Below are 21,846 nucleotides of genomic sequence, written 5' to 3'. Positions count from 1 at the left end.
AGAAATAAATGGAATTAATAAATATGGTGCTGCTGCTGCTAAGTCACTTCAGTCGTGTCCGACTCTGTGCGACCCCATAGACGTCAGCCCACCAGGCTCCCCCGTCCTGGGAGTCTCCAGGCAAGAACACTGGAGTGGGGTGCCACTGCCTTCTCCGCTCTGGATGGTACTAACTGCCAATATGCATTTCCCACAACACACTCTGCTTATGAAAGGTGTACCAAAATAACTGTGGTGCTGTAGAAAACGGAAATGGTTTGAAGCCTTACTAGCTTTTAACTAAGGCACAGCAGCTTCTGGCCGTGGCAGTCAGCTCTGGACACACTTCCATGTGGCACACAGATCATAATGATAGGTATTACAGCAGAAAACAAGTTCTTTTTGTAATAGCACAGGTGTTTCCCAAAGTCATGGATGTATGCAAAACTTTAGTTTGGGAGTGGAGAGGAAATGGTCACAGGAAGGACAGGTCTTGATTTTCATAGCCATGTTCTATCCCTCTTTTTGATTCCCAGATCTCCTGACAGTGTCAAGAAGGCCAGTATGGCTGCAATACTGCAGCAGGAAATAAAGGGTAAAATGAAACCAACCTATGTATGTAAAAGGGTTCTAAGACAATTATTAGAAAGCACAGACTAACTCAGAAGCCAGTGAGATGTGAGGGCAATAAAGGGAAGGTGAGTTAGAGTGGGCCCTGTGAGTTACCAAAGACCAAGTAATAGCCACAGATCTGAATTTTCATTTAATGTTAGTTCATTGATAAACTGGATAATTAGTACCCAACATTTTTAGAATGTACATACTAACATTGAAATAAGGCAGTTATGTGAATATTAACCATAGTCCTTTTTAAAAGCCTCAGTACATTTTTGAAAGATCAATACTGAACTTTTAAAAATCAGAGAAAAGTCAGCTTTTTTTTCCCCACAAGATACGTAAGCATCACTTGCTAGCATTTGTATTTTCAGTGCCTGGAATAAAATGGGCCAAATTTCCAAAGGCAGTTAATAACAGCTTATACAATGACTTGTTTCATTTAATCTAGCACCAAGTAAGAGAATTGAAGATATTGTCAGATTTCTCCTTCACTTCTCATATTGCCCCACTCTTCCTACCAAGCTACCACTGTACATAATAAGCATGCATCCTGTTGCCCCTCTAAGGAATCAAATCATTTTCATTTTAAAATGGCTGTGCAGATTATATTCACTGGCAGAGTTCTTCCCCATTAAGGAAGGATAGCAGTGAACATGAGCAGGTGTCAACTTTGATTAGGAATAAAGAACTCTTCTAAGCCAAATGAGTTTGCTGGTTCTTTTTAATATGTTGTGTAAATCCCTTTTAATTTCTACACCTGTTTACTAGTTATGATTGTTATTTATGTCAAGGGAGTTTCCCCCAGGCAAACCTGATCTATTTCCTAATGACAAAGTATTCTTACTTAACCTAATGCCATAAGTCTCCTTTTCTTCTTCACTCTTTCCCTGCCTTCCTTCCTTCCTTCAATTTGCTACTCATCAAGGCAGATCATACATTGGGATCAAAAAAGAAACTGGCGAAGTAGGTCCTAAAGTGCACATTTTTCAACCTGAGTAACTTCTGAAAACATGAGAGTTTAATTACATATTCTGTTGAAAATTCAACTTTGGTGCTTTTACATGAGTTTACGATGTCAATTTCTACGAAGTCATATCCCTCAGTACACAGGATTTTCAAAAGAAAATAAGTGATAGAAAAATACATTTTGCTATGTACTAACTGATACATTTTTATTGCAAACAAAATCTGGAGTAAAGTGAAAGTTGTGTTTAAAAAAAAACAAAATACAGGATATACGGTTATTGAAAGGTTGCTAGTGTAAAGTGTAAAAAAACCCCAGAAACCTCAATAGTCAGGGGACCACAAGGGGGAGCTCTCATGCCTTGTGAAGATAGCACAGCCCAAAAGGAAGAAGGCAAGACTTCTGGCAAGAACTCAGCCAACGAAAAGCCATGGACTTGTTTACCACAGCCCTCCCAACTTCGTTTTCTCCTCTTTAAAGTATTGTCATTCCCATGCTGTGGGGAGGACTTGCACCTGGCTCACCATGGTTGAGACTCCAAACTGCAATTATCTGCTGATTCCGAATAAACCCATTTTAGGGGAGAAATACCTGGCAATCTGTTTGAGGTCAATAAAAGGCAGCAGTGAATCTGCATCCTGCAACTAATCTATAAATTTAGTTGCTTCCCCCCCGGCCAGGAATTCCATAGACAGTGTCCCACAGTTTGTGTATCACAGTGCTAGAGGTCTCTTTTTTTTCACATCACTATCCACAAAAGCCTCTGATAAGATACTTTCCACAAGTGATACGGAAATTTTTTGTTTTACTTCTCCAGAAAAATGAGGAAACTTTATCCACCACTTCTTTTCTGAACAAAACTTAGATTACCAATTGCCCTTTCAGTTACACTCACCAATTTTCAAAAGTCTAGTTAGACATTTATAATGTTTTATAATTGTGCTAATTAAACTCTAATTTTATCTAGTTAGAAGGTAACTAGATAAAACACACTAAACATTTCAGAAGATTAATCTTCATAACTGACCCTTTTGGCACATCCTTAATTTCCAGGATAAAATCAGCAGAAATGAAACTAACATAATTTTCAAAGAATTTATACAGGCCAGAGTCTTAGGACAAGGAACTCGTAGATGCACAAGACAAAGGAGCTTCTGCTTATCCTGCTAGTTACATGGACTTTTCCTCATGGAGTAACTGATGTTTCCTGGTTTCTTTGTGGAAGTTTTGTTTGTAGGAAAGCATATACGTGTGGCCAGATCTTGTTGGTTTCTGTTCCAGAGAATGTTTCCAACACCCCTTTTTTCCTAAGGATAAAAAACAAACAAGACAGGTCTGATAATAAAAAAAGATCACAGGCCAGTATCACAAATGAATATAGATGCAAAAATCCTCAGCAAAATACTAACAAACCAAATTAAACAGTTACGGATCATACACCATGATCAAGTGGCATTTGTCCCAGTCAGTCAGTCAGTCCAGTTGCTCAGTCGTGTCCAACTCTTTGCAACCCCATGAATTGCAGCACGCCAGGCCTCCCTGTCCATCACCAACTCCTGGAGTTCACTCAAACTCATGTGCATCGAGTCGGTGATGCCATCCAGCCATCTCATCCTCTGTCATCCCCTTCTCCTCCTGCCCCCAATCCCTTCCAGCTATTGTTAAAATGACCATACTATGCAAGACAATCTACGGATTCAGTGCAATTCCTAACAAAATACCGACAGCATTTTTTTAAATGTTTGTTTATTTTTGGCTGTGTCGGGCCTTCATTGCTACCTGGGCTTTCTCTAGGTGCAGCAAGTGAGGGCTCCTCGTTGCAGCGGCTCTCCTGTTGCAGAGTACAGGCTCTAAGGCACTCAGTAGTTGCAGCTCACAGGCTCATTAGTTGTGGCAGGTGAGCTCAGCTGCCCCATGTCATGTGGGATCTTCCTGGACCAGGGATCAAACCAGCATCCCTTGCATTGCAAAGTGGATTCCTAACCACTGGACCACCAGAGAAGTGCCCAATGGCACTTTTCATGGCACTAGAACAAAAAGTCTAAAATCTGGATACCCAAAAGACCCTGGATAGCCAAAACAATCTTGAGAAACAACAGAGCTGGAGACATCATTCTCCCTGACTTCAGACTGTACTGCACAGCTACAGTAACCAAAATAGCAATGGCACTAGCACAAAACCAGATACACAGACCAACGGAACTGAATAGGCAGCCCAGAAATAACCTGCAGTATGGTCAGGCTAATCTATGACAGAGAAGGCAAGAATATACAAGGGAGAAAAGGCAGCCTCTTCAATAAATGGTGTTGGAAAAACTGGACAGCTACACACAAAAGAATAAAATTAGATTACTTTCTCACACAACATAAAATCAAGAAGGATTAAAGACCTAAATGTAAGATCTGAAGTCATAAAACTTCTGGAAGAAAACACAGGCAGTACACTCTTTGAAATCAGCCTTAATATATATACAACATGTATATACATTGTGTATATACATATATATATAAATGATATATATTGTGTGTGTATGTGTTTATTTTATATATATATATATGATCTGTCTCCTCAGGCAAAGGAAACAAAAGCAAAAATAAACAAATGGGACTACATCAAACTAAAAAGATTTTCTATAGCCAAGGAAGATCAACAAAATGAAAAGGCACCCTACTGAATGGGAGAAGATATTTGCAAATGATATATCTGATGAGAGGTTAATATCCAAAATATACAAAACCCAACATCAAAAAAAATAAATAAATAAACAACCTGATTTTAAAATGGGCAGAGGACCTTAACATGTCTTTTTCCAAAGACATACAGATGGCAAACAGACACATGAAAAGATGTTCACCATCACTAATCATCAGGGAAATACAAATCAAAACCAAAATCAGATCAACTCGCACCTGTCAAAATGGCTTTTATCATAAAAAACTTTTTTTAAATGGATAGGTTGAGGACTTCCCAATTCAGGTTCAATCCCTGAGTAGAGAACTAAGATTCCACATGCCACTTGGCATAGCCAAAAACAAATTAATTACTTTCTTTCTTTTTTTTTTAAAGATAATAGTGTGGATTTAATGGTCTCAGTAAGTACAGATCTGTGTGATCAAGAACAAAAGGCACTTGGCTGGGTGCTGGAAAACCTAGATTTTGGTTTCAGTTGTGCCCTCTGTCTAACAGAAATGGTCACTTAAGATGCATCTATCATTTTCTGAGCACATGCTAAGTGCTTTACATATAATAATTGAATCCTATTTAAAACTCAAGTTTCATTATTTTACTGATGAAACTGTGTTAGGGATGTAAAGTAATAACCTGAATCACCAAAATGGTAGTAGGCTTCAAAACACGGGTTCTGTCAGACACTAGAACACCCTTGGCTTTCTTTTGTCTGCTTACCTCTTTGCAAGACAGCTTCCTAATACTTGATGAGCCTTCCTTCTTTCACCTAGGTTTTTTTTTCCTCTGTGCCTTCCTTCTGAATTTTAAAGGAAAGGGGAATTCTAGAATGTTGTTTTTATCATGTTTCCTACTGGGTTTCTCCATTTCTTCCCAGGCAGATTTGTCTGGCTTTTTACCAGGCCAGCAATCAAAGTCTGTATTCACTAGTTCCTTGAGGTTTGATGGTGAGAAGGATCAAAATCCAGGGGTCGTTTTTCAAAACAGAAAAATTCCTGCCAGAGATTCTGGCATTCCAATTGTTTATCCTCCTCCTCCAACTACTCATATACACACTGGGTTTAAAGCTCCAGAAGAGCAAATGAAGAACTCTGGTTTATCACTTTCTAAAAACAGGATCAGTCATACCTCTGCAAGTTTTTCACTAGATTTTAAGATGTTCCACTGGGAACAAAAACATTCCTTAATGCATTCCTCATAAGATTTGCCACAGTTAAAGACTAACTTAAATAATTCCCACTGTTTTCCGGGTTAAGAAACATCTGCTAAACCCCTCCTGCTTCTAAGTTCACAAGCTTCTTATAAAGTTTTCAATAGAACAAGCTTCTTAATTGTTCTAAGCCTCTTGAAGAGCTACCTTAAAATCAAGCCTATGTCACAAGTGGGTTAACACGTTGCTTCCAAGGGAACAACTATGCACACCTATTCAGTCCTAAGGCTGAATCTTGGATGAACATTCGTCATCTTCATGCCTATGTAATAAAGTGGATCTGGCTTAAGCTATCGGTCCTCTAAAAAGAGCATCATGTTGCTTGTAAACAGCGACCTAGTTATACTATCAAATGTCCCACAGCTGAGAAGAGTTTTAAAAGCAACAATGTAACTGTCAGTATTTTAAAATAACAATGCTGATTCTCACTAAGGTTACTGCAAATACCATTTTAAACTGTTGGTTAAGTCCAGTCCTAGATCTATGTACAGGAGCTTAGAGGGAAAAGATTCCATTAAGGGCAAGAGGTAACAAAAGCCAGAAGCTCAGAAAGACTAGGGTATCTCCTGAGATAGGGACCCGAGACATACACTTCATCTCTACAGCCTTCCCCAGCTTCCCCTCCCACATTTTACAGAACTAATGCTTACAGCCACTGTACTTCCACTGCATTCAGTCATGACTTCCGTTAATAGCCTCACAGTGTTGTTACCAGCTCAGCAACAATGTGCTCTCCCTTCTTCTAGTTACTTTTGAATGAATAACAAGCCCTTTTGGGAAACAACCTTTTCACTAAATTCAGTCCATGAGACTCAGATAGGATAGTCCCCACCTCCCAACTTCAAGGATGGACATGACCAGAGCTAGTTAGTGCCAACTCCATGGCTTTTGAGGGCAAAGAGACTCTCTTTTTCTGGGATAGATGAGTTGGAAGGAGGTGAGCTGGAATGTTGAGGGGTAGAACCCACCTGAGATTGCTGCCAACACAGGAAAACAAAGCTAAGAGTGACAGAGGCCTGATGACTCTGTTTGAACACCTGGACCCAAACCATCTACCTTTGGACTCTTCAGTTACATGACCAATAAATTTCCCTTTTGCTAAAGCTTGTGTGAATTGGGTTCCTGATTGATATAAGCACCTATCACACTGTATGATAAATACTGTTTACCTAGCATTTTACCTCACAAAGAAAGCTGAGTTTCTTTGGGGCTTGGCAAAGACTGGGTCTAATTATCTGTGTGGATCACTGGCCCAACATAGTGTCCACAGGATAAACAACATTCATCAATACTGAATGATTCAACAGTGCCAGGACTGTTTTTAAGTCTTTGTATGGATTCTCTCATTTAATTCCCTTAACAACCCTATAAAAAAGGTACTATATAATAATTGCTCTGATTTTGACAAATGAATAATTCATGGCACAGATGTTCAAACACTTTGCCCAGGGCCACATGGCTGGTAATCTGCAGGAGCCAGGTTCATTATATAATCACAAAATTATACTACGAGTTAGTGAAGAAAGTGAATTGCCAATTTCCTTCTAATTTCATCCTCCAAAAATAAGTCTTAAAATAACTTGGAGACTGCTACTTCAGAATTCACTGCATAGTTACTCAATTACAACAACAAAAGTAACAGCCAATAATCATATAGCGCTTAATGTGTGTCAGACACAATCTAAGAATTACACATGTTACCTCCACCTTTCAACCCTCCAGTCTCAATCCCATTTTGCATGGAAGAAAACAGAGGTTAAGCAGGAAGTTAAGGCCAAGTTAATAAATGGTGAGCTGGGATTTGAACTTAGGCACTCTAGCTCCAGAGTCAGTGCTCTAACCACAGCACTGTTCTGTCTTAATGCTGAGTCATTATTCAGTAAGTGAATGAATAAAGGAAAGTGAATGTAATCAACCCTCTGTTAGAGAGGGGAAGGCTGAATAAAGAAACAGAACTGTTTCTTGGCCCAAGCCAAACATTAATTCAGTGGAGTTCCTGTATTTGTGGGGGGATATGAATTCCCTGAGGAGTTAACAAAACTATATAAAAATGAACACTTTTAAACACTATCTGCCAAATAAATGATCTGAGGATTAGTTGCCCTTTGAGAAGCGTTTGTGCTATAGTGTCCTCTACTGTCACAGGGAGTGGGCACCATTAGGTTTGCCTTCCTGGCATTCACCCCAGCCCTCCCTCCCTCCACCAGACAGCAGAGTTTGGGTGAGACTGACCCACTGCCTGCTCTGGGTGTGGACCAATCAGTATAATCTCTCCCATCCCAGCGACTGGCTCAGAAATGCACAGTAACCTAGGCCTAAAATGCAAGGCATTCTCTGACCACAGTAGCTGCTCAAGTTGGTTAATTCTAGCACTTCTGTTCACTGGGGAAAAGGTGACCCCTCACCCTTTCGTAAAGAGGATGCTGTGCCTGCCCCTAGCAACCATCAGCAACTATGCAGGAAGTATAAGGTCAGAGCCAATACAAACCGGAGATGAGCAAAATTCTGATCAAACCTGGGGGCAGCTGAAGCCCAAACTACCTCCTGGAATTGTGTCATAAATAAATTTCCTTTTATTATTTAAACTAACTCGAGTTGGATCGTCTGGTATTTTAGCATTTTGGCTGGAAAGCATGAAAGATCAGAAAATAATTTAGTGATTCATCATATAAGAGAAGTTCTGAAAAGCAGCCAACTCACCGGTAGTACTCCAGGACGGGCTCTGTTTGGGCTTCATAAGCTTTCAGTCTCTTGACAACTGTCTCTGGTCTATCATCCTCACGCTGTACAAGAGGCTCCCCAGTCAGATCATCAATTCCCTAAATGGGAGTTAGAAGGGCCAGCATCAAGCATCATAGTTTTGAAGGATATTTTTATAGGTAGTTAACTGATTTGTAAACAGACATCTATGTAAGCACCACACAAAAATGTGCTTTTTAAATAAATGGAATCAAATTCAAACCCAGGTCATTGCAACACAGTGCCATGAGACCCCAGGAATGTTTCCACGGTGGCAATCACCTTCTTTTTACAGCAAAAGGTTCTTTAAGCAGCCTCTAAATAATTTTGTATTATATATTACATGTATATTATATGCATATTATGAAAAAAAGTGAAAGTGTTAGTCACTCAGTCATGTCCAGCTCTTTGCAACTGTAGCCTCCCAGGCTCCTGTCCATGGAATTCTCAAGGAAAGAATACTGGAGTGGGTAGCCATTCCCTTCTCCAGGGGATCTTCCTGACACAGGGATCAAACCTGGGTCTCCTGCATTACAGGCAGATTCTTTACCATCTGAACCACCAGGGAAGCCTGTGATATTATACCTATATGAAAAGGATTCAGCTACAGATTGAGACTCTGAACTGTAATCCCTAAATAACCCAAGGTGTCATTAATCCCTACTGTCCCAATGCTTAACACAACACCTGGCAGAGTAGAAAATCAACACATGCTTTTGAAGGAACAACAAACCCCTGTTGCCTCTGAGGATGTCTTTACCACCAAGTTGACTGGACTGAATCAGCAGACTATGCAAGTAATCTGAGAACATGCCCTCTGGAGTTCTGGTCATCCAGGAGTATCAACGTCATCTTTGAGGGCAACTGTCTCCAGATGACAGAGGTCATCTGTCATCTGGAGACAGCTGGCTGTGCAGAAGGCAGAGTTAGTTCTACCCCAACTACTCACCATGGTTTTGGGAGGGTTGAACTCGATGTTGTAGACACGGCCGCTGCCTGGATGGATCCAGCGAGCAGTAAGGCGCTGCTTGATGACCTCAAAAGGCACATTCAGGTTAATCACTGTGTCTATCTGATAGGCTCTATCCAGGGCTTCTGCCTGCGGAAGTGTCCTTGGAAAGCCTTTACAAATTAAGTTAAAAATGAACAAAGAAAGAAAGGACCAAGGGGAGAGAGGGGAGAAGGAAGAAAATTAATGTTGAGCAACTTGAACAAAAGCAGTAACACCAGGAAGGCTGGTGACACTTGTAGGGCAGCCCTCAGTTAATATTTTATATATTACCTTGTCCAGACCAAAGGTTGCTCAAATATTTGGTCAAACAATATTTTGGATATGTCTATGAGGGTGTCTTTGTGTGTGGGGGGCGGGGATTAACATTTAAATCAGTTGACTGAGTAAAGCAGACTATTATCCCTAATGTGGGTGGGCCCCATCTAATCCACTGAGGGCTTGGATGGAACAAAGGGCTGGCCCTCTCCAGAAGATAGGGGGGAATTCCTCCTACCTGACTGCCTTGGAGTGGGATATGGCTTTTTCCTGCCTTTGGACTCAAACTCAAACATCAGGTCTTCCTAGGTTTCACCAGCCTTCAGACTTGAACTACACCATCACACTACCAGCTCTCCTGGGTCCCCAGCTTCCTAACCCACTCTGAATATCCTGAAACTTGTCCGCCTCATAACTGCGTAAGCAAATTCCTTGTAATAAAGACCTCCCTCTAAAAACTAAAAATCAACCTATCCTCAAGGATCCCGCGGCACCCCTGGCTGGGGAAAGTTTACATCTTACTGTAAGTTACCCTCCGTCCTTCCTTCTTCCTTCTGGGATCCGCCCTCATCCTAAATATTCTCAAAAAGGGGAGCAGGAACAAAAGTCATATCTGAAGGAGCTTAGAAATAATGCAGTGCACTTCCCTCTTTGCATTTAAAAAAAGCAGCAGGACAGAGAAGAAGACTGGCCCCCGAGTCCCCAGGGTCAGGAGTGGCGGCACACAGTCCTGCCCACCATCTGTTTCTGTAGCACGTGCAATGCTCACGCTCCAGTCTGCATGCATCCTTTTGGGCAGCTGAAATATTCTCAATGCTCCACTTACCATCCAACAGCCAGTTATACTGGGTGAGATTTTTCAGCTCATGAAGGACCAACCGAGTCATGACGTCGTCTGGGATGAGCTTCCCTTGGTCAATGAAAGTCTTGGCTAAAACACCAATTTCTACATTAGAGGCAGGAAAAAAAGGCAAGTCAGCAAGTGCCTTTATTCTATCCCATTCTAAGCCTCTAGGAAACTGGCTGCCTAAAGAAGCCCCCTGGATAACACACTCATTTGAAAATGTGCATCATCAACTTTTGTGATAAAAAGAGATTGTAAAAAAATCAATGCCTATTTCAAAATTTCCATCATATAAAAATAGATAAATGTAAAAATAATGAAAAGATATAAAGCAATAGGTTAGCAGTAGTCATCTCTGTGATAGAATTATGTGATTTAACATATTTGTACTTTTCTGTATTTTTCTAAATTTTCTATCAGAAAAACATATACACTAAAATTATTTTCTTAATAAGAAATTGAAATAGTCATTATTTTTAAGTGGCTCAGCTTAAGTACCTGAGATCTTGTTACTGTAGACATTTCTAATCCTCTAAAGTAGATGCTGTTGTCACAATTCAGGTTTTGACCAGATCAACACTGTGATCGTTGCATTTTTATAAATGAAATACACTGAAAAGCATTTATGAACACTTTAAAATATTACCTGCAATTATATGTTATTCTTGTGCAATGGTATTTTGATTTTCTCACCATCTGTTAGCAAATTATTTGCACCCATACAGAATTTGTAATGCCACTGTAATAATCTGTGCACTTACATTTTTGTGTTTGTTCACTTAACCATCATTTTGTAAATACTTTTCAGTGATTTTATATAGTCATTCAGTCATCTTTGGAAAATATATCTATATTTGATAAAAATACACTCTATCATGGCAGTATATACTGTTGGACATTTAAATTTTTAAATTAGTCTTGATTTTTCCCTACCACTTCTGCTTTTAAAGATCTTAACATTCTTTTTCTTTTTTCTTTTTTTTTGGGGGGGGGTGCTTCTGAGTTATTTCTGATGGATAAATTCTCAGGAATCAGAGATTAAAGAGTCAATGCTTATGACTGTTTTCATAATTCCTGGTATGAACTGACATACTGACTTCAGAAAAGATCCTAAATTGTCAAATTCATGAAACTTCAGATTTCTAACTAAGCACATTAACTACATGGAAATTGGCTGCCATTTGACAGGTGCACTGCTTAGATTTACAAACAATATCTGGAACTGGGCCTGAGAGCACCCTGGACTCACTAAAACACTGTATTGGAAAGGTCCACATACTTAATATGTGTGCACCACAATGAGACATCACTTCACAGTCACCAGGATGGCTGTAATCAAAAAGACCTAACGAGTGTTGGCAAGAATGTTGAGAAACTGAAACCCTCATATATTGCTGGTGTGCAACATCTCTGTTGTCAGGCTTTTGACCACCATGCTGGGGGACATAAAGCTCAAACTCACCAAGAGTATTGAGGAAAATCACAATTCTCCAGGGCTGAGTCCCTAACACTGATGTAGGCAATTTAGAAAACAGTCTGGCAGTTTTTCACGAGTTTAAACAGAGTTACCATATGATGCAGCAATTCAACTCTTAGGTATATTTTCTCAGAAAAAATAAAAACATTAGCTCACAGAAAAACTTATATATGAATGTCCATAGCAATATTATTCACAATAGCCAAAAATTGGAAACAACCCAAATGTTCATCAAGTGACAAGTGGGTAAATAAAATGTGGAATATCCATACAAAATTCTATTATTAGCCATAAAAAGAAGTACTGATACATGTTACATAGTGTATGAATTTTTAAAACATGCTAAGTGGAAGAAGCCAGACACAAAAAACCACATCTTACATCACTCCATTTATATCAAATGTTCAGAGTAGGCAAGTTTAGAGAGAGAGAAGAAAAATCAGTGATTGTCCAGGGCTGGCAATATTGGGGGGAAATCGAAAGTGACTGCTAATGGGAACAGGGTGGCTTTTAGGGGGTGATAAAAAATGTTTTAAAATTGACTGTGGTGATGGTTGCACAACTCTGAATGTAATTTAAAGAAAAAAAAAACAAAAACACTGATTCAGAAATATAGACCAATGGAATAAGATAGAAAGCCCAGAAATAAACCCATGCACCTATGGGTACTTTATTTTTGACAAAGGAGGCAAAAATGGGGTACTTTATTTTTGACAAAGGAGGCAAAAATGGGGCAAAGACAGCCTCTTTAATAAATGGTGCTGGAAAAACTGGATAGCTACATGTTAAAGAATGAAATTAGAACACTTCCTAGCACTGTACACAAAGATAAACTCAAAATGGATTAATGACCTAAATGTTAAGACCAGAAACTATAAAACTCTTAGAGGAAAACATAGGCAGAACACTCAATCACATAAATCAAAGCAAGATCCTATATGACTCACCTCCTAGAGTAACAGAAATAAAAACAAAAGTAAACATGGGACCTGATTAAACTTAAAAGCTTTTGCATAGCAAAGGAAACTATACGTAATGTGAAAAGACAACCCTCAGCATGGGAGAAAATAATAGCAAATTACTACAACTGACTAAGGATTAATTTCCAAAATATACAAGCAGCTCATACAACTCAATGGCAGAAAAATAAACAATCCAATCAAACAGTGGAAAAAAGACCTAAACAGACATTTCTCCATAGAATACAGATGGCTAACAAACACATGAAAAGATGCTCAACATTGCTCATTATCAGAGAAATGCAAATCAAAACTAAAATGAGATATTACCTCACACCGGTCAGAATGGCCATCATCAAAAAGTCTACAAACAATAAATGCTGGAGAGGGTGTGGAGAAAAGGGAATGTTCTTGCACTGTTGGTGGGAATGTAAATTGATACAGCCACTATGGAAGACAGTACGGAGATTCCTTAAAAACTAGGAATAAAACCACCACATGACCCAGCAATCCCACTCCTAGCCATATACCCTGAGGAAACCAAAACTGAAAAAGGCATATGTATCCCATTGTTCATTGCAGCACTATTTACAACAGCTAGAACATGAAAGCAACCTAGATGTCCATTGACAGATGAAAGGATAAAGAAGTTGTGGTATATATACACAGTGGAATATTACTCAGCCATAAAAAGGTATGCATTGAGTCAGTTCTGATGAGGTGGATGAACCTAGAAACTATTATACAGAGTGAGGTGAGTCAGAAAGAGAAAGATAAACATTGTACTCTAACACACATATATGGAATCTAGAAGAATGGTACTGAAGAACTTATTTATAGGGCAACAATGGACAAACAGAGAGAATAGACTTATGGACATGGGGAGAGGGGAGGAGAGGGTGAGATGTATGGAAAGAGTAACATGGGAACTTAATTACAGATAGCCAATGGGAATTTGCTGTATGGCTCAGAAAACTCAAACAGGGGCTCTGTATCAACCTAGAGGGGTGGGATGGGGAGGAAAGTGGGAGGGAGGTTCAAAAGGGAGGGGACATATGTATACCTATGGCTGATTCATGTTGAAGTTTGACAGAAAACAACAAAATTCTGTAAAGCAATTATCCTTCAACAAAAAAATTTTAAAAAACACAGTAATTCATAACTTAAGAGTTAATTTTATGGTATGTGAATTATATCTTAAAAAAGATTTTTTTAAAAAAGAAAGTAAAGACAAAAAATACCTGGTAAGCAAAACAAGAGAAAAAAAAGCCACTCATATAACTTATATAACTCAGCACTACTTATCATCAAAACTGTTAACATTAAAACCTACAGACACTGTGAATAGATAATTCCATGCATAGTCTAACAATCTTTTTCACTATCACTAACAACTTTCTATATCACTAAACACTTACAACAGTTTTTAAAATCTGAAGTCCATAATGCTTTCATTTAAAAGAAAAAATAAAAATGATTCAACTCTCTATATCAAAATGTAAGCAGTTTGTTTATTACATTTCAGGTTTTCATTCCCTGTTAAAATTATTGAAGGACTCTTGTCCAGCATATTCTTTGGACAGTCAGTAAATTTTTATTCCCTTGATTGCCTATAATTTAATGCTGTATCTAAATAGACTCCTCACTAAAAAGACTATTTCTTTTTTGATTCCAAAAATTAACAAATATGTGAGCTTCCACACCTACAAAACCCAAAAGGTAGTTTAAAACTAAATCATTCAAAACAAGCTAATTTTCTATAAAGTTGTACACCAACAAACATAGAAAAGGAAGGTTACAGGAAAATAGGAAGGGTTAAAACTAGCTTTTGATTTTTAAGGATAATAATGAGAAATTCTAAAACACAGAAATATTAATCTGAGAGATATTTGTACTATACAAAAAAATTGTTAATTTTATGTCTCCTTTTAATGTCTAGTCATTCTTATAACAATCCTCAAGCCAACCATACCTCATATCTGAATGATCTAGAAACAACTTATGTTTGAGCATTTATGAAGTACAAAAGAGGGCCTGACCAACATGTAAATACAGTTCTCTTTTACATATGCCAAGAGAAGCAGCTAGAGAATTAATCTAGTTTCTGACAAAACTGCTTTTAGCTTTTTTATAATGTATATACGTCTTTACTTTAAAAACATGTTGAAGCAAAACAAAACTAGAACAAGAGGGAATGCATCAAATGATAGCTTTACACCCAATCAAGGGTTTAGAAAAGAAGACTTTCTCAAATAATAAAGACTCTGAGTCAACCTAGTGGTTACCTCTGGCAGGGTGGGAAAATGTGATAGGTTGGCACATGTGGTGACCCTAAAGGTACAGGTTTTCTGCCTGATGATGGGTAATATCCATGGGTAATATTCATGCAAGTATGAATACTTCTTTTTATGGCTAAAGAATAGCATTCTGTATGGATATTCCACATTTTGGTATTCATTTTATTCTTCTAACCATCATAGAAATCATAATACTTTCATGCATGGGATACCTCACAAGAATAATACTGAAAATCGGAACATTCCTTGACAGTTGTTCTCCCTCCAACCATCACTCAAGCTGAAACCTCTTCAGTGAAGCACTTAGAAGAAACTCCCATTCCAGGTCTATATTTCTCCCTGCATCAGGACAGAATCTCAACTCAAGGCCCAAGTAGGTCTGGCCTCATCTCTCTCCTCTACTTACCTCCCCACCACTCCCACACAACCCTCAAACCATGGCCCCAACAAGGAGTTGCACGTACTTTATGTTCCCCAAGCCTTTGCACAAGCCTCTTTCTCTTCTCTGTTGCCTGATAAGCTCTTGCTCATCTTTCAAGGTACTTCCTGATGAGATGTCCCTTAACCTCTGAGGCAATCAAAAGTTCCTGCTCTGGACTTCCCTAATGTCACAGACTTATCTCTGTGGGAGCACTTATCACACTGTTGAAACTACCTGTTCACATGTTGGTATAAACAGAAGTGTGCCCCTTAAAATCTGTATGTTGAAGCCCTGCCCCCCAATGCGGCTGTATTTAGAAATGGAGTCTTTAGGTAGGCAATCAAGGCTAAATGAGGTCATAAAGGGGGACTTTAATCCAGTATGACTGGTGTCCTTACACGAAGAGGAAGAGACATCAAGGATGTACACAACAGAAGAAAGTCCACATGAGGATCCAGTGAGAAGGAGGCCATTTGTATGCCAGCAAGAGAGGCCACACCAGAAAACCAACCCTGCTGGCACTTTGGTCTTGAACTTCTAGCTTCCAGAACGATGAGAAAATAAACTTCTAGTGTTTAACCTACCTGGTCTGTGCTATTCCATATGGCAGCCCAAGCAGACTAATCGCCATCTGACTGCGCATGTTCTGACTTGAGCACCTCCAGTGAAATATATTTGTCTCTGTTGTTGCCAGTACCCAGCTTGGTAAATCCACAGATGAATGACTGGATAGATGAAGAGATGAGCTGCCTGGATTATCCTGGATTCCAGCCATGGAATTTTAAAAAGGCCTACCTTACTTTGTTAGAAAAAAAGAAATGGAGCAATCCTCATGGAAAGCAATATTGTTAAAGGTAGGAAACTGCATGTAGTTTATTGTGATTTGTATAAAAAAGGAAAAAAAGAAAGAGATAAACAATGGATTGTATGTGCATGAAATAGCTCTGGAAGAATCTTTTCACTAAATGTCCTTTTATATTTTTTGGAGTTCAAAACCAAGTAAATGTATTACCTATTACAAATAAAAAATTTTGCCATTACAAAAATAATTTGCTCTACTGTCAATACCATTCTGACGAGGCACAGCTATGCTGTCTGGGTGTACAAACTAGAAGTTTTGTTAGATATACAGAAACTTGGGAGCTGACAAATGTTTTGAGGATTACCTACCAAGTTCAATTTTCTCAATTTACAAATGAGAACAAATGAGATTCAAAAGGGGTTCATTTAGTCCAGGATTATGTTTTTGAGAAGCACCAAGCTGCAGTGCAGTTTCTCAAACTTTGGACAATCACATGGCAACCGTACAATTTCTGCCATAGCAGATCTATCATTTACTATGTAATTTCTCTAAAATGACTCAGGTTTTTTTAGGAATAAAACTGCCATATGACCCAGGAATCCCACTACTGAGCATATACCCTGGGCTTCCCTGGTGGCTCAGAGGTTAAAGCGTCTGCCTGCAACGCGGGAGACCTGGGTTCGATCCCTGGGTCGGGAAGATCCCCTGGAGAAGGAAATGGAAACCCACTTCACTATTCTTGCCTGGAGAATCCCATGGAGGGAGGAGCCTGGTAGGCTACAGTCCATGGGGTTGCAAAGAGTCAGACACAACTGAGCTAACACCCTAAGAACACCATAATTCAAAAAGACATATGTACCCAAATGTTCACTGCAGCACTATTTACAATGGCTGGGACATGGAAGCAACCTACATGTCCACTGACAGATGAATGGATAAAGAAGATGTGGGGCATATAAACAATGGAATATTACTTAGCCATTAAAAGGAATACATTTGAGTCAGTTCTAGTGAGGTGAATGAACCTAGAGCCTGTTACACAGAATGAAGTAAGTCAGAAAGAGAAAATCAAATATCATACATTAACACATATATATATGGAATCTAGAAAAATGGTACTGATGAACCTACTTGAAGGGCAGGAATAGAAACACAACCATAGAGAATTTGGACACAGCGGGAAGAAGATGGTAGGAAAAATTGACGTAGCAGTGTTGAAACATATATATTGCCATATGTAAAACAGATAGCCAGTGGAAATTTGCTATATAATACAGGCTCTTGTAGCTCAGTTGGTAGAGAATCCGCCTGCAATGCAAGAGACCCGTGTTCAATTCCTGGGTTGGGAAGATCCACTTCCCAAGAAGGAAATGGCAACCCACTCCAGTATTCTTGCCTGCAGAATCCCATGGAAAGAGAAGAGCCTGGTGGGTTACAGTCAGTCCATGGGGTTGCAAGAGTCGAACACAACTTAGCAACTAAACCACCACCACAGGGTGCTTAACATAGTACTGTGACAGTCTGGAGGGATGAGATGGAGTTGAGGGGTGGGAGGGAGTTTCAAGAGGGAGGGGACATATGTATTGTTATGGCTGATTCAGATTGTTGTACAGAAGAAGCCAATACAACACTGTAAAACAATTATCCTCCAATTAAAAATAAATTTAAAAAAACAATGGGAAGAGAGATTTTTTTTAAAGATTCTTTTAATTTAATAAGCTGTACTGTTCAAGAAATTAAAGGGTTGGTGCGCTAATTATCATTTTTTCAAATACAAGTTGAAAAAATTTTTTATTGATTTTATTAATTTGAATTTTATTTTTATTTTAGAGAAAATTTTTTGTCTACCTAAAATTATCTCATGAATCTCAACTTGGGAAACACTGCATAATGGAAAGAGTAATTTAATTGGCATACAAGAGACCTGGGTGTTCACACTTGTCTCCCGGTGACTGCTTTTTATTATTGAGCAAGTTCTTTAACCTCTCCTGAACTCTATTTCCTCATCTCTAAATGAGAGGGCTGGACTAATGACAAAGGGGCAGACACTGAAGTTTTCTGACTCCAGGGTTCACTGGTGGTCTACAGTTACTCAAGGTTTGCTTCTGTCAACAGGTTGCCTTTTATTTCCAGGGTCTTTATCACATCTGCTGGGATGACTTTAAACTTTAGCTATAAAATACAGACATGGATTAATCATTGTGAAATGGTGGTTGGAAGGTAATTTGGCACCATCCTTCCTTAGCACTATTTGAGGATACAGTATTTATAGAAATTCCACAGTATGGAATTTATTTGAAGGAAGTTAAGTGGAGATGCTGCCAAATATTCATGTACCAGCATAATCATAACAATATTAATTATAGCAAAGAATGGTTAACCACATAAGGGTATAATAATAGGAAAATGTTTCAATTAATAATTGTGCAATCTTGATGAAATTAAATATCGTTTTAAACACCACTTAGTGATGTGTGAACATAATCACAATAAGTGTAAAAGAAGGTATCCAAACAATCATTTAGACTGTAACAATTTTTCAAACACACGCAAATACAATAGAGAGAAAAAAAGAAAAAACAGAATAGAAGAAAAAGCACCAAAGAGTTAATTATAGCTGTGTCTGGATGGTAGAATTATAAAGGACTTTAATTTTCTTTATACTCTCATGTTTTTCTTACTTTATAATAAATGTTTTTCTTCGCATCAAAAAAACATTAAACAGTATTTTTTAAATAAAAGATTAGACCTCTCCTCTGGTGCTGATCCTGTGTGAAATATCCAATCCATTCACAAATATTTATTGAGAACGTATTCTTAGACCTGAGATACAGACCACCTGTAATAACAATCTCATGACACCTCCCTCAACTCCATTTCCTGCTTTTTTTGTTGTTGTTAAAGAACTGCCTGTAGAGACTCCAGAATGAGCAGGTGTCTGAGGCAGACTGAACATCTTTCCCAGAGATCCTCTCCTGCCTCCCTCTAGTTTCTCTTTTCACGTTGTGGAGTCAGAAAGAGGATGATGGGCTTGTCAAGGGATGTTATAGATAAAGAGGTTTGTTTCTTAATTTTAAAAGTTCAGTTAATTTGCTTTAAATTTAATTTTTTAAAGTTTTCTGTTTTCACAAGTTAACATATCTTTAACTCCACTGAAGGTTGTCTCTAACCACGTAGTTATGCCTCACTGCTGAGTTATTTTTCAGAGATTCACTTTCGGATTCCTTACTCCTCTCCAGTTTGGATAATCTTACCCCAACGGGTTGCAGTACTGGGGACTATACAGTGTTACCTAACGACATCAATACATAGGATCAAGAACACTCAGCAAGTGAGCTAACAGTTTAATCTTCTGAAGCTTAATTAACTACAAAATACTTTATGATTTTTTTTTTGAAGATGAATGTTAGAAGAGACAAATAAAACTAGTAATTCACCAGATTAGGTGATGAACCACAGAACTCCAAGAAACAAAAAACAGAGGGGTGATTATTCTTTTCATTTAGAAGTCAGTGTTTTAAAACAAAGGGAAACTCACCTAAAAATAACCTACATGACACATCAGTAGGGGATCAGTTAAATAAATCATAGCAGATCCAGCAAATAGACACCTACACAAACATTAAATAATGAAACGGATTTCTGTGTTTTCAGATGGAAAGATATCCCAGATAAAGGCGAAAGCACACTGGTGCGGAACCCATTTTTAGTAGGATTATATATTGCATAAAACAAAGGATACAGATATATATACTTGTACATAAATACAGATTTCTAAAAGGAAACACATGACACTGCTCCCCTCTGAAGAATGAGACTGAGGTAGAGAATGAGAGGACTTTAATATTATATACTTCCATCCAAAATTGTTTCCAATTCTTTTTTAACTTGTGTAAGCGATTAGTTCTACTTTCTAAAAGGAGCGTCAAAATGACTTTGTTTTGGAAAGTAAAGGTCAACGCTTCCGAGAGGAAAAAAAAAAAAAAAAAACACCTCACCTTGCCATTGACTTTTTGAAAACAGCTTTAAGATAGAGTTTACATAAGATAAAGTCCACCCATTGTACAGTGTACAGTTTGTTGACTAGATTTTGTGCTGAGTTATAAGAACTTATTTGAAATGAGAAACAAAACAATCTTTCCGAAAACAAGGCACAAGAATAGCTTTCGTGTCTAAAGATTTAAGCCAATTTTGCGACAGCAATGAGGATACATAATACTCGGTCATCAGAGTATGGGGGAAAGGTCAGAACCAGAAAGTTCCATAGAGTTTAACAAACAAAAAGTAAAATGAGAAAGAGCTAACAGTTCTCCAAGCGCAAAGGCACGAGGAGAATAAGCCATACACAGCTCGGTGGACCCTAGGAGCAGCTGCGACTGGGGCTGGACAAACTTCTCAAAGCCGCAGGGTTTCCTCTCATCTTTGAACTTCGAACATGTCCTAACTTTCTAGTGCCTTCCCTCAGTAACCCTCCTGAAGCTGTGCACTGAGGTCAGAGGTTTCGAGGAGCAGTGGCTCAGCAGTCCGAGGACTCCTCACTGGGCGGCAACTGGGAGAGGCTGCGCCCGCACCCCTGAACCTGCATTCGCCGGACCTATTTCCCGCGCCCTGGCCCCTCCGCCCACAGAGCCCCACCGGTGACAGCACGCGGCCACCCCTCCCGCCCGGGCTCCCAACCTGTGCCCCGAAGCATATTATCTCTGAGCAGGTCCCCGCTGGAGAGGTGCTTCAGCTCGAAGTGTTTGGTGATGCGCGAAGACACGGTGCCCTTGCCAGAGCCCGGCGCCCCCATGATCGCTGCGCGCAGTAGCCGCGCAGACGCCCCCATAGCTGCAGAGAGAGGCCGGGCCCGCGCGGACAGTGGAGCTTCGGCCTGAAACTGCGCGCTCACCCACTTCGCCGCCCGGGCCGGCCGGCTGGCTGCGCGGCGAGCAGGGGGCGGCCTTGTCGCCCAGGCGTTCCCGGAAGTGAAGAGACAGCCACTGGGCAACCGCGCCCGCGCCCCGCCGCTGCAGCGCCCGCCCCCCGCGACCCGCGCACCCCGGCTCGTGGCCCCACCCCGCCCCGCCCCCTCCGCGCAAGCCGCGCACCCTCGGCCCTCCCGCGGCGACCCCTGCCCGTGCGACGACTTCCCCGCGCGACCTGCGGCCCTCCGCGCCTCGTCCCCATCCGCCCGCTCCCCTCCGTATCGCCTTTGTTTTTCTCCGCCTCCGGGGGCCCTCCTCGGTGACCCCCGGATGTCCGCCACTTCCCTCAGGCCCGGACCTCACACCTGTCAGGGCCCCGCCCTGTCCTGCCCAGTCCCAGCAGGAGAGACCTCGCCCGGTTCCTTGACACTTGGCCACTCCTGCCGCGCCCCCTCCTGACCTCTGACCGCCGCTTTGCCCTTCTGGATTACAGGATATCACCCTTCCCCCCAACCCTCCTTCACCCTTCACCGCTCATGCACTCCAGGCCCTATCTTGCTCAGTCCCGGAGGATTGGCCGCGCTCGCTCTCGCTTCCCCAGACCCCGGCGCGCTTCTCTGCGCGTCCCCCACTTGCTGCCCCCTCACCCTTGCTCCTCGGTTCCCAGGGTTAACAG

General features: G+C 40.2%; 1 protein-coding gene across 1 annotated transcript; it reads right to left on the bottom strand.

The window, feature by feature from the left end:
* Positions 1–1,752: 1,752 nt before the first annotated feature.
* Positions 1,753–21,236, bottom strand: AK3 (adenylate kinase 3). The gene is made up of 5 exons (XM_052644861.1): positions 20,941–21,236; positions 10,290–10,409; positions 9,146–9,318; positions 8,158–8,276; positions 1,753–2,868 (listed from the first exon to the last, which is right to left on the bottom strand). Exons 1-5 carry the CDS (start codon positions 21,089–21,091, stop codon positions 2,748–2,750), a joined length of 684 nt encoding a protein of 227 aa, XP_052500821.1. The 5' UTR covers positions 21,092–21,236; the 3' UTR covers positions 1,753–2,747.
* Positions 21,237–21,846: the final 610 nt, after the last annotated feature.

This window comes from Budorcas taxicolor, chromosome 8, assembly GCF_023091745.1.
Source record: "Budorcas taxicolor isolate Tak-1 chromosome 8, Takin1.1, whole genome shotgun sequence".
Classification (NCBI taxonomy): Eukaryota; Metazoa; Chordata; class Mammalia; order Artiodactyla; family Bovidae; genus Budorcas; species Budorcas taxicolor.
Note: the sequence above shows the minus strand (reverse complement) of the source record. Positions and strands in the feature narration are given on the sequence as shown.

Excerpts from the sequence above, each read along its gene's own strand:
- AK3 (XM_052644861.1), bottom strand. The coding sequence starts at position 21,091 with ATGGGGGCGTCTGCGCGGCTACTGCGCGCAGCGATCATGGGGGCGCCG. Across the intron at positions 8,277-9,145 it reads TCAACCCTCCCAAAACCATG|GGAATTGATGATCTGACTGG; the intron begins GTGAGTAGTTGG and ends ACTCCCATTTAG. Across the intron at positions 2,869-8,157 it reads CCCGTCCTGGAGTACTACCG|GAAAAAAGGGGTGTTGGAAA; the intron begins GTGAGTTGGCTG and ends TTTTATCCTTAG.